Consider the following 13,301-nt stretch of genomic DNA (forward strand, 5'->3'; position numbering starts at 1 on the left):
GAACCGGACTTCGCTGTGACGCAACTGCGTTTTGCCTGAAATTTCAAATTTATGCAATAATTTCAATACATCATGTGACTACAGATTATTTATAATGTAATTTGGACCCAAATTAAGGCAGTACTACAACTCTGTATGTGTGTATTTCGAGCAATGCTGGGGAATTTGGCAGATTTTTGATAAATCTGACAGATTTTGATGTGCATTTAGCAGAATTTCGCAATGAGCTTACGGTCACCCGAGCCATAGCGCGCGCGCAAACACATCACGACGGTTATTCTGGTTTTCCCGTCCCACCATGTTGGTAGTACTTTTGTAGTAGTAGTAGTTAAACAGAATAATGCCTGCCGTTTGTGCAGTTTATGGTTGTGGATCACGTAGACATAGTGATGGGGTCAGGTTTTGTCGTATCCCTCAAATCAAACTGCATCGTGGTGACCACGAGAGAGAGCTCACGGAAAAACGTCGGCGATTGTGGATTGCAGCCATCGGCGGGCCTGTCAAAGACTTTGGCGAGAGCGCCAGTGTCTGTTCTCGCCATTTTGTCAGTGGTAAGGATCAATAGGGCCTACATTTATATAGGGGCCTAACTATAAGGCAGTGGATATTTTGCCGGAGACGGCAAACCTTTAGTAAACGTTAGTTTGCCGGATATGCACTGAATTGCGCAGTTAATGTTTTTTTGTTTTTTTCCGGTCAGATCATGCCGGTGACAAATTTTAGTCTGGCTCCATGGCTATGGCTAGTCCGAGTAACTTGGACCTAACTTATCGCCTTTTTTAACATTTGGACATGGTCTGGCGATAGCTGGAGTTACCCAGCCCTGAGTTTTATCATTGGGTTGTCTACTCCTAGAACTATCAGGCTCCACGTAGTGGAGCCTCATAGGTTCAGAACCCCGCAAAATTGTTGTCAGCACAAAACACTAATTCAGTACAAAAACGTCCATCCCAACCAAGCCGTTTCCCACAGAACCGCTGCACAGTTTGCCCCTAAACTCCGTACAATACCTCATGACATACTAACGCTATGTGCACCCAACAAACATCGGTGGATTCTGTCGTTTTTTTTGCAGAAATGATGGAAAATATGCCCTTTCCGCACTGAGCCAACCTGACACTTGAAATTTGCACACGCGCAGAATGATCGCAGTCATTTTCGGTCCGATCGCTCGGAGCGCGCCGCGGGGGGTATGGTGTAGGAGCGGAACGATAGTATGCGCATGCGTACAAGTGCGAGTACGTACCCCCCGCGGCGCGCTCCGAGCTAGCTAGCTATCGAACCCGAATATGACTGCGATCATTTTGCGCGCGTGCAAATTTCAAGTGTCAGGTTGGCTCAGTGCGGAAAGGGCATATTTTCCATCATTTTGCCGAAAAACCGACAGAATCCACCAATGTTTGTTGGGTGCACATAACGTGAGAATGTCATGAGGTATTGTACGGAGTTTAGGGGCAAACTGTGCAGCGGTTCTGTGGGAAACGGCTTGGTTGGGATGGACGTTTTTGTACTTAATTAGTGTTTTGTGCCGACAACAATTTTGCGGGGTTCTGAACCTATGAGGCTCCACTACGTGGAGCCTCATAGTTCTAGGAGTATGGGTTGTCATCTAGGGCTGGAGCGCATTTTTCTCAAAACTTGTAGTAGGCCTATTTGCAAAAAAAATTTGGAAAATGTTCAATTTTGTCCCCGTTACACACTAATTGCAACTGCAACTCACCCCAAACTTGCCTGGAATAACCATTACACATTATGATAATGAGTCACGTTTGTAAACACATACATGACATACATGTGCATTTCGAACTGTAAAAGGGAATCGGGAACCAGCTTGAACTGGTACCCGCCATAAAAGCTGCACTAGTTCCCAACTCCATTACCGTTTGAAATGCACATGTGTTTACAAACGTGATCCAGTCTACTCATTATCATAATCGATGCATCGCGCGCGCTCGGTGACGGAATCGCACTCGGGATACGGGGACCATCGAATGTACGCTGGGCATGTAGAAGAAATCGCGTCGTTCAAACATTAAACACGATCGGAAATTTAATGTGTTCAAGATCGCGAGGGGAGCTCTCCGAAATGAACGGAAAATTTCACTTTTTTCCGGATCGTAAGTAAACTTCAGTACAACCATCTTAATTATCGCTGTCTACTTGTACCTCAGGTGGCATATCTAGTAATTTGGAGGCCGTTTTGAAGGTGAAATCTTATGTTTTTTGTTGGAAAATGTTGGTTTTTGGGACTGTGTTGTCTAGGTCGCGGTGTTAGCTTGGACCTTACTATCGCCAGACCATGTCCAAATGTTAAAAAAGGTGATAAGTTGGGTCCAAGTTACTCGGACTAGGCTATGGCTATGCCAAGATTATCTCAGTCGTATTCACAAGATGGGAATTGGGATTCAGACCATTTTATAATTTAGGACTTTATTTCCCTTTTAAAAAAAATCCTCCAGAGCCACAAATATGAAAAAGAAAATGTAATACTAGCCTACTCTGCAATAAAATGTTTGAGACATGTTAAAATAATAAACATGATAAAAGAAGAATATTCTTATTTATTTGGGGATGGGAAAAAAAACCTTTAAAATTTGGCAGGGATCAGGATCGAACCCGAGTCATCCCACTCACCAAAGCCTTTGTTTAACCACTACACCAAACTCAACTTTTGATGAGAATTTAATACATCTTATATTAATTCAGCCCTATCTTAAAGATTACAGCGCCCTCTGTTGATATGGATTGCCGCCGGCCAAACCTTTAGTAAACGTTAGTTTGCCGTCATTACCTTCGGCAAAATATCCACTGTCTTTATATAATGCAGAAGGTGAATTCTATTTCTACACCGATAGGGGGAAGACAATTAAGATATTGCTGGCTCAGTGGTTGTCAAGGTCGTGGACTTGTGGTTAAGTTGTGTTGAGCCCAATTTGATTTGAGTCCCCCGCGCAAGTGAAAACTTGCGTGCACAGGTTAAAATTGCACGGGGGACTCAAATTGCGCTTGACTCAAATTGCGCTTGACACTGACAGTTATTTTGGTGGAACATGGACATGATGGAGGAATAAGAACGTGTGGAGGGGGATTCTTTTTGGAGCTACGATTCCGCAGTATGAAGTGTTTATTTAGCTGATTCATAATAAATCATGGTCTCTCTTGATTTTTCTGTTAGCTAGCGCCCTCTTGCAGATTATTTCATTTTTATTCTTCTGAGTCATTGCTCAGACTCTGAAGCAGTTTTCTTTAAAATAATTAAAGGGAAATAAAGGAAAGAAATTCCATATACGTACGCCACAAGTTTTTTCTTTCAATGACTTAATAACAGCCATCAGAAAGCGGTCTTAAAAATTGCAGTTTAGCAGGAAATATATTGAAGCATTTAGTGAGAACGTCAGGTTGCAACATTCTTTCCCATTCGAAATACGCAGTGGATGGACCAGGAACCAGTCTAGGTCTCCCCCAACTCTCCTTTTCTGGCCATTGAAGGAGTATTTGTGCACGGAGCCCATAGGAGAATGAAATTACTGTACTGCAACTTGCTAAAACAACTAGGTGACAAGTCACATTTTCTTGCCTTTTCGCATGGTGCATTGTTTGTTGAACTAGTGGAAATAAGAGTGTACTAAAGCAGACTGGGACCTTAAGTGCTAGTCAAAACGATGCAAAAGAAGATCAGGCCAACTTTACTCACTCTTTAGCCAGCAAATTTCTCCAAAACTTTCCATGGGCAAAGAAAAGGTTCTTAGTATTTCACCAACCAAGTTTGGAGACTCAAGTCAATTTTTAAAGGGGACTTTTCTTCAATATTTGGCAGTGGCTTGCAGGGGAGAGAGAAGTCAAGTGATATTAACATGAGGCTAAAGACTAGACTTGTACATGTCCATCCATGGTCCAACTGTTTGACAAGACTGACTTCTTCCTTCGTTGTCATTAGTCTGGTGCCCGACTATGGAGAAATGTGTAGAAATAGCGACCTAGTACCCGTCATCGTAGATATTTCTGTTGGCACAGTCAGCTGACAGTTGATTGATGCAGTGCTGAAGAGTTGTTGGACTGGTTGTTTCAGATGTCAGTCTCTTTTCTCATATTGCATGTTTTCAGTACCTCAAGTTTTGGGACTCTCATACACAGCATTGAGAATCCCAAATTTTCGGACTAGTACTAAACTACACTCTTACCAGAATATGTTCCCGAAAAAAAAAAACTCACTGCGCATGTTCATTGTAGCTCCGGGCATATAGCTAAAATTAATCTCATGTCTTAATCACAGTCAAATAACCACTGCATTAGAGCTAAAGTTAGCGCTAACGTAAAAAAACAAACCAGGAAAGAAAGTTGCATTCCTTTAGCGATTCACCCCTTATGCCACTTCTTCATATTTTTTTATCTCAATGGTCAGTCCGTGAAAAATTGTTGGGGAAAAAATGAATTTGGGAATGGGACCCAGAAATATTTGTAATTTTGCCTATGTCTGTCCCCATTAATTGTGGCTCAAATACTTGTCTTTCTCCATTATTATAGAGCCACTCAACAGTGTGCAAACTTTGCGGAAAAGTTGATTTTGACAAAAATTAAAATTGGGCCTTTTTTTTTTCAATTGAAATTCACCATGGAACTTGTACCGGTCACCTGGTAAATAACCAGGGAAAATAAAATTCAAAAGGTCAAGTGTACATGACCTGCGACCCAGAGAAAATTGCTGAAAATTTTGCAATCTTTTTTGGACAAACTCACTTTCAGAAATCACAGGATAACTGAACGCTTACAGAAACAGATTTAAATCTTGGTTTTTCAACAGGTAAATATCTTCCATGGTGAAAATCAAGTGAAGCACAGTCCTGAAGCCCACCCTTTTTTTGGCCCCATTTTATCAAAACAGTTGGGTACAGCAGTTCAAGTACCGGTACTGTATTTAATGAATATTTACTATTTTCATTTTCTTTTTCCTTTTGCGACGCAGGCAAAAGTGCTGGGAATTGGGAAACATCCAGCGTTGACTGGGTTCCAACCCTGTGTCTGGGTGCTGACGATGGACTTAGATTGCGATACGGGAGAGCAAAGAAGCGAGGAATAGTCCCACACGAGATTAATGCTGACGATGTAGCACAGAAGAGGAAGTGCAGCCAACCAGTAAAAACAGTACGGCATTTACTGCAGATTTTAAGAAACCAACCCAATGAAGTAAATGAACCCCACCACGATACTGGAAACGCGAGACCCAACTTCCAAGATGTGATGTCACAAACTCATCTAACTGGACAAGTTAGCCATATTGTGAACCAAGATGAACACATTTCTCGACTACGTGACCAGGCTGAGCTAACAAGGTCTGTGAGTCAAGCAAGTTTAGCAGGGAATGATGAACAAGTCAGATACTATACTGGGCTACCTACATACACTATTGTGGTGGCTATTTTTAATCTTGTATCCCCGAATATTGATGTAACCCACCGCTCAGCTATGTCCAAATTTCAACAAATGATGATTGTGCTTATGAGGCTCAAGTTAAATTTGTCAGAATGTGATTTGGCATACAGATTTGATGTTGCTCAGTCAACAATTTCCAGGGTTTTTAAATTAACCTTAGATGTTCTTTTTACAAGACTGAACCATTTCATCCTGTGGCCAGAGAGAGAAGAGCTCCGCTTAGCCATGCCAATGCAATTCCGAGAGCATTTTGGGAAGCGTGTGGCTGTCATTATCGACTGCTTTGAGATTTTCATCGACCGGCCTCCAAATCTATCTGCTGGAGCACAAACTTGTAGCAACTACAAGCATCACAGTACTATCAAATATTTGATCGGTATCACCCCCCAGGGAGCAATCTCCTATCTTTCCAATGCATGGGGAGGTAAAATATCGGACAAACATATCATTGAGGATTGTGGAGTTTTAATGAAGTTAGAACCAGGTGATTTAGTGCTTGCTGACTGTGGTTTTGACATTGCTGAAAGTGTGGGCATGCAGTGTGCCGAGGTAAAACCACCGGCATTTACTGGCGGCAAAAAGCAACTTGCACCTGCAGAAATAAAGGTAACAAGTAACATCGCCCATGTTAGGAGTCATGTGCAGAGGTGTATTGGCAATGTCCGTAAGAAATACGGGATTCTTGGTGGGCAAATTCCCGTTGACTACTTAGAAACAAAAGATAGTCAGGGTTGGACAACTATGGACAAAATTGCCAGACTCAGCTGTGCACTTACAAATTTGAGTAACTCTGTTGTTTCACTCAACTAAGCGAATGATAAGTGTAGTCCTGTCAAATATTCCAGAGGTGGGCATGAAATAAGTAGTAGTTTATTTTCAGTCCTGTTTCCGTATCGGAAAGAAATTACACAACCTCACAACTTTTGAGTCATGTCAAATTTCATGTCGAATATTCCAGAGGTGGGCTTGAAATAAGTTGTATATTTTCAGTCATGTTTGCTATCAGAAAGAAATTACACAACCTCGCAACTTTTGAGTCATTTCAAATTTCATGTCGAATATTCCAGAGGTGGGCTTGAAATAAGTTGTCGATTATTTTCAGTCATGTTTTCTATCGGAAAGAAATTAAACAACCTCGCAACTTTTGAGTCATGTCAAATTTCATGTCGAATATTCCAGAGGTGGGCATGAATTAAGTAGTAGTTTATTTTCAGTCATGTTTCCTATCAGAAAGAAATTACACAACCTCGCAACTTTTGATTCATGTCAAATTTCATGTCGAATATTCCAGAGGTGGGCTTGAATTAAGTTGTCGTTTATTTTCAGTCATGTTTCTATATCAGCAAGAAATTCCATAACCTCACAACTTTTGAGTCATTTCAAATGTTTAAGGACTGCAATAATAAAAGAATTGAAACAATTCCAAAGAGTAACTTAAACAAACAGATGTGTGTGTGTGTGTGATTTATTAGCTTACTGAAAATACTTTTTTAAATAATACACTTATTGCTAAAATACATTTTGGCATTGCATGTAAAATACATTTAAAGGGAATGTACAACATTTGCTTTTGCTGCAATTTTCAGAAAAAAAGTGATTTGGAGGATTAGAATGTTATAGCAAATATTGTTAAACTGACTTGTTTCACGTTTTTGGTTCGGAGATGCTGTAAAATTCAAGAAAACCAACCATGTTCTTGTAGTCTGGTTCCCTGACCCCACTTAAGATGAAATGGAGCAATGTATAGATGTCGATGAATTGTAAGGTAGAGGATCAGTCTAGCAGGCTTGTACCCCTTCACAGGTGTGTAATCAATTGCAAAGAAAATGCGGAGTAACTAAATATAAAAAATTAGAAGCAGTTTAAAAAAAAGCCAGTTTTCTCCAACACACGGGGTCCGACGCTTCATAAGTCCAACAGCCATTATTAATTAATACACCCCACGCCCCCATCCCCAATGTTGACAGGTATCTAACTGTCTAAATGCGAAGGCAGAGTCAAGCACGACACCAGGTTAAAGCCCAGGGAGCAGAGCAACCAGTATTAAGCTGCACACAAAATTGTAATTAGATATACTGTGCACCAGTGAAATAACTGACCGTCACTGTATCAGACATGCCCTTGCAACAGTTTTGATAAATACTCATCTATTCCACATGCTGACTTCATACTAAAATCCAGTGCAGTGCCGAAAGTGAAAGTTACGAAACCTTGTGCACTGGGGGGGGGGGGGTACTTTCCCCCAGTTGTTTCCTTGCCTCCCCCAGTTTGTCTGTCCCCCACCCCTCCCCCGAGTTAATAGATTAATTAGGTTAATTTTTTTCGCTGTTAAGATTCATAACAAGTTGAAGATGGCGAGTGAATAGACAATAGAGACAACACACGCCACACTTGCAGTCAAGTGTATATTTTCCTGCAATGGGGACCCCTATTGTCCCTTTTTTTGTACTTAAACTTTTTAGGAAAACCTTCCACGTATCGCCAAATTGGGGACATTCGAAAGTTGTGGACCCTATTGTCCTCTATTGTTCAACGTCCCCTATTGAATGCAGAAAACAAACTCATTTAAAAAGGCGAATATGCAGCCAACATCTTTGTACATTAATTTTGTTCTACATTTAATTTGTTACACACAATTTTGCGGTTGTATGCATTTCTCATTCATAACAACGACTGCACTTCTAAGTTGCTCTATATATAATCGCCTACGGGGCTCTCGAAAGTGATTTTTTAAAAAGCGTCCTCTCTTGTTGTTGGAAAATAATTTTAAATACCTAAATACCTATACCAAGAAAAGATGATTTTTTTTTTGAAAATTTTACATGCAAATTTCAATTTGAAAGACGATATTTAATTACAATAAGGCAAAAAAAAAAAAATAGTCGGTCTCTGGTCAGACCGAAGTTCCGGAATGGATGCGGCGACGCGTTTATTGGGGTTTTTTTTGTGGCTTTTTTTCAAGCTTGTATTGTACAGACAAGGTGGGTACTATTTTGCTTTTTGGGGCCTCATTATACATTGGTGTCCTCCATAATTTGCCTTGGTGCCCTTTATCATTTGCCTTGGTGCAATTTCCCCATTCCTTGGTGCTCCTTGGTACAAAAATTTGAGGAGGCGCGGCAATAGAGGGCACTGTTGTAGCTTCCGTGTTAATTTGAAGAAGAAAAAGGTTGACGCGCATGATTAAAATCGACGCGCGCGCTGACCAGAGCCCGAGTATTTATTTTTTTTTTTGGCCTAAACTGGGATCCAAAACAACGATGCAGCACTTCGCGCTATATTACAACACTGCTGCCACAAAATTCAACACTACAAAATCTGAAAATATGAAAATTTCTTTAAATTGTTATGACATTCTAAGTGGGATTTAAAACAACAATACACCACTGCACTTCGCACATTATATTTAATATAATTCAAAAATACAAAGTATCTGAACATTTCTTAAAATTGTTATGACATTCTAAAGAGGATATTTAAAGCAATAAAGGGATTCAAACTTCCTCAATACATTAGAGACACCACCTCACTGCATACATTCTACACACTCCTGAAAGTTCACCTGTTTCAGGAGGCGTACCGTCAATAATTATTCTGCATTTTGGTGCCCCATCAGCGCCTACGAGATTTGGGCGCTTTATAAACTTCTTTTTGATTGATTGATTGGTTGATTGATTGGTTGATTGATACAGTACTTCGCACATAATTTTACAACACTGCCACAAAATTCAAAACTGCAAACTACAAAGTATCTGACCATATATTTATTGTTAGACATTAAAACTTGGGTCAGGTCATCCACCTCGTTCCCTTCTTTTTGACGGACATTATTGCCACTCAGCGCTCCCTGGGCACGCAATCAGTAGACTGTTGGACAGGGAAAAAATCAGAAAGAGAAGGAATATATTTGAATTCACGGGAAATCTACAAACATCATTCATTTGTCATTTGTCATAAGTCAAAATGATCTAATTTGGAGGAGTAGCCATAAAGACTACGGGTTACAGGGGGTGTCCGTGCATGCACTCAGCGGGATCTACCCGATGTTCCCCAATACCTGTTCTCCAATACTTATGTGCCCCAAAATCCTTAGATAGGGGTACATGAATAGGGTTATGGTTAGGGTTAGATGGTTAGGGTTGGGGTTAGGAACATAGGTATTGGGGAACATAAGTATGCAGCCGCGCTCAGCATGCATCACATGCACAACCAGTGGTTTGGGGCTGGCTAGCCCAATTGGGGTGAAAAGCGATAGGCTTAAGCGGTATAGGCCTACCCTGGAAGCTTACATCTTAATAATAATAATAATAAGACAGTCTTATATAGCGCAAAACATAACCGGGGGAAATCTCAATGCGCTTAACAAAGCAAACATAGGTAAGCAAAAATTACAGTGAATGAGAGTAGGCCAATTGAAACAGATGGGATTTGAGGTTAGATTTGAAGTTGTCTATGGTTGGAGCTGTTCGAAGTGGGGATGGAAGGGCATTCCACGACTTGGGAGAGACGTGTGAGAATGCCTTTGAGCCGTATGATTTGGTCCTTGGTATAGTTGTTGTGAGGAATCCCTGGGAAGATGAACGGAGAGATCTGGGAGGATGGTGTGGTTGTAGCAGCTCAGTAATGTAGCTTGGAGCAGTTCCGTTTAGGGCCTTGAAAGTAAGCAGAAGGGTTTTGTAGCGAATGCGCTGCCGGATGGGCAGCCAGTGGAGGGATTTGAGGGTTGGAGTGATGTGGTTGCATTTCTTGGAAAGGGATACCAGACGGGCAGCTGAGTTTTGGATGCGTTGGAGTTTGTCAATTTCTTTGTCTGGGAGGCCAGTAAGTAGGCAGTTGCAGTTGTCCAGGAGAGATGTAACTAAGGCGTGGACCAGGATTTCGGTGGAGCGTTTATCGAGAGATCTGCGAATTTTGCCAATTCGCTTCAAAGCAAAGGATGCCTTTCGACATACAGCGTTGACCTGTGGACGCATAGTAAGGTGGCAGTCGAAAATAACACCTAGATCGCGGACTGATTCGGAGGGTGTAGCTTGGAAGTCGCCAGCAGTCAGATAATCTTGCGGTATTAGGCCAACGAGGCTCTGGCTGAGGGAAGGAAAACCCCGAGTAATAAACGTATTTCGGACCGAGGGCCAACAACCCTCCCAGTTCAATCAACTGTTGTGGAAACTGCAAGTGAAACTCGAAAGCGGGTCTAGGGAGGCGACGGTCCAAATACCTTTGGAAGGTTAAAACACTATACACCATTAGGAAATCAGCTTAACGTGCCAAGAGATGGATGGATACGACATTGATGTCTTGGTATTAGTGAATGCAGATGGACAGGGTTTGGAAAAGTCAAGCTGAGCACTGGAAAAAAACGTAGTGTTTCAGGCAGAGAAGATATTACCTACATCATCACGGATTTGCCATAATGATAAAGACAGCAGAGCAATCTCTACTGGAATGGAAATAATTATATATGCCAGATTTTTTTAAAGATATGTGAAACTTTTTATTATATATTGATGCACTCACTTATGAAGCTAGTGAGGATGATAAAGTAACTTTGTGATGGGAGACCTCACTTCAAAGTGTTTCTAATCCGTACAGTCGATTAGCAAACTAAGTTTTATCTTTCAAGACGTTGCCAGCCAAAACATACTCCCCGTATCGTCGACAATTACGTTGTCAAAGACTATTGCACATGTTTTAGAAGTATGCACCAATATCCGAAAAGAAAAAAAAGGGAAGGAGAAAAATATCAGTTAAAAACATCTTACCTCTACAACCAAGCAGCTCCAAGCGAAGACAGATACCTTCTTCCCAAGTCACAGGTTCGATTTGGATGAAGCGAGTTAGCAGAGGCGCCGGGAAATAGACGGAGACATGAATTTCATTATTCGTGTTTCCCTGAAACTATAATCACATAAAAATGTGGAAGTATTTTAAAGTTTTTTCTGGTATTTTTTTTTAGCTAGGTAGATATCCTGTTCTGATGCGACCTTTTATCTATGCCGTTGATGACAAGTTCTGTGACTAAACACCACGTACTGGAATTAAAAATGTAATCGCACGAGCACGTCCGAGGGCGCTTTTTAACTCAGCTTTGTTTCCCGTACCGGCCATAGACATGGTACCGACCATAGCCATGGGTACCGACAGCCATATCAAAGGCACTGTGAAAGGCTGACAGCTAAACTTTTTGTGACAGAAACGTAGACTTTGCAATGCATTGTGGGTTGTATGCCGCAATGATAAACGCATGTGACATGTATACCCGGAAGTGCTGACCTCGGTCACTGGTTACAAAAAAACACCGTCCAAAGAGAGCTCAGACAAAGGGTGATGGTGGGGGGGGGGGGCTAATGGCTTGTACAAAAATCTGTGCGGAAACATAATGCTTTCTGGGTAGCCTACTATTGGATAGGGCGGTGGAGTACGAGCAAAGCCATTTACAATGCACATACATCTTGCGTGAAAGGGTACATGCACACACAATTCAAAGCTCACCTCAATATGATTGCCATCGTTGTCGGTGACATAGCTCCAGACCACGTTATCTGTGCTGTACTTGATCTTGTACGTCTTGGTCCACATATTACTGTAGGCCCTTCCTTGTGTGGTGAGTCCAATTACTTTGGCTATATTACCCAAGTCAACACGGATCCATTGGTTGGTGTCCGCGATACTGGGACACCAGCCAGCTTAAGATAAATAAGTCCAATAGGTTGGGTTGAGTTGGGTTGGAACAGTAGTTTGGGTGAGGCTGGTGTTCGGGAAGTTATGATAAGTTGGCTTGGGCATAGAATTTAGTTGGGCCGGGTTGGGTTGGGTTGGGTCGGATTGGGTCGGGTTGGGTTGGGTTGAGTAGGGTCGGGTTGGGATGGATGGGGTTGGGTCGGGTCGGGTTGAGTTGGGTTGGGGTGGGGTGGGGTGGGGTGGGTTGGGATGGGTGGGATTGGCTTAGGTCGGGTGGGGTTGGGGTGGGTTAGGATGGGTGGGAAGGGTTGACTGGGTTGATGTGGTGTGGGATGTGATGGGTTGGGTCGGGTTGGGTTCGGTTGGGGTGGGTAGGGTTGGATGGGTTGGGTTGAGATGGGGTTGGGTTGAGATGGGGTGGGGTGGGTGGGTTGCCTTGAGTTGGGTTGGGTATGGATGGGTTTTGGGTGGGTTGATTGGGATGGATTGGGCTGGGATCATCCCAGCTGGGATGGGATTGGTTTGGGTGGGGTGGATTGGGTTGGGGTAGGCTGGGTTGGGTTGGGTTGGGTTGGGTTGGGTTGGGTTGGGTTGGGTTGGGTTGGGTTGGGGTGGGATGGATCAGGGTGAGATGGGTTCATAAATGGGATGCATGTGTCGGTTGGGTTGCCAGGATTGGTGGTAATGTCGTATGGGTTAGGTTGTGTTGGATTTTATGGTGTTTGCTTGGTTTAATAGGCTGAGTTAAGTTGGAATGTGTTTGGGCGCAGGTGAGCGGTTATGGTCAGGTTTGATGTTATCAGATCATTAAGAATTTGAGGCTTTGCATGGTTGAGACACTGATGTTTGTGGGAAAAAACATGCGGGAATAATTTCTCAAAATATAAAAGAATGTTTCTGAAAAGAACCATGTAAACTCATTGATTATCAAATCAAAAATATCAATTTACCAAGACTGTTCAAGCGTGAATCCTCATTTCGGAACCCCCAATGTCCAATATTGGATACAGCAATTTGGCTCCAGAGAATGGTTCCATCCTCCATTCCTAATCCGACGTCGCAATCTTCCTCTACCGTGTCTACCAAGCAAACCCAAAGAGTAGTAAAGAAATACAGGACATGGAAGTATTGACTTTGAGGTACAGGTTAAATAAACTCTCTCAGTGGAGAGCTCAATGCAAGAGGTCACC

The 13,301-nt window shown here is 42.2% G+C and overlaps 2 protein-coding genes across 2 annotated transcripts; one reads left to right on the plus strand and one right to left on the minus strand.

The window, feature by feature from the left end:
* The first annotated feature begins 231 nt into the window (after window positions 1-231).
* On the plus strand, window positions 232-6,869 carry LOC119738024. Its single transcript, XM_038212739.1, has 2 exons — window positions 232-551; window positions 4,964-6,869. The coding sequence occupies exons 1-2, from the start codon at window positions 341-343 to the stop codon at window positions 6,238-6,240; spliced, it is 1,488 nt and encodes a 495-aa protein (XP_038068667.1). The 5' UTR covers window positions 232-340; the 3' UTR covers window positions 6,241-6,869.
* A 1,809-nt stretch (window positions 6,870-8,678) lies between these two features.
* Window positions 8,679-12,108, minus strand: LOC119737059 (lactadherin-like). Its single transcript, XM_038211131.1, has 3 exons — window positions 11,923-12,108; window positions 11,193-11,328; window positions 8,679-9,297 (listed from the first exon to the last, which is right to left on the minus strand). Exons 1-3 carry the CDS (start codon window positions 12,007-12,009, stop codon window positions 9,290-9,292), a joined length of 231 nt encoding a protein of 76 aa, XP_038067059.1. The 5' UTR covers window positions 12,010-12,108; the 3' UTR covers window positions 8,679-9,289.
* Window positions 12,109-13,301: the final 1,193 nt, after the last annotated feature.

This window comes from Patiria miniata, unplaced genomic scaffold, assembly GCF_015706575.1.
Source record: "Patiria miniata isolate m_02_andy unplaced genomic scaffold, ASM1570657v1 HiC_scaffold_3, whole genome shotgun sequence".
Classification (NCBI taxonomy): domain Eukaryota; kingdom Metazoa; phylum Echinodermata; class Asteroidea; order Valvatida; family Asterinidae; genus Patiria; species Patiria miniata.

Bases quoted from the DNA above. Each gene is read 5' to 3' on its own strand.
- LOC119738024 (XM_038212739.1), top strand. From the start codon at position 341: ATGCCTGCCGTTTGTGCAGTTTATGGTTGTGGATCACGTAGACATAGT. The intron at 552-4,963 runs GTAAGGATCAAT...TTTGCGACGCAG, and splicing joins TTCTCGCCATTTTGTCAGTG to GCAAAAGTGCTGGGAATTGG.
- LOC119737059 (XM_038211131.1), bottom strand. From the start codon at position 12,009: ATGTGGACCAAGACGTACAAGATCAAGTACAGCACAGATAACGTGGTC. The intron at 11,329-11,922 runs GTGAGCTTTGAA...ATGTGATTATAG, and splicing joins ACGATGGCAATCATATTGAG to TTTCAGGGAAACACGAATAA.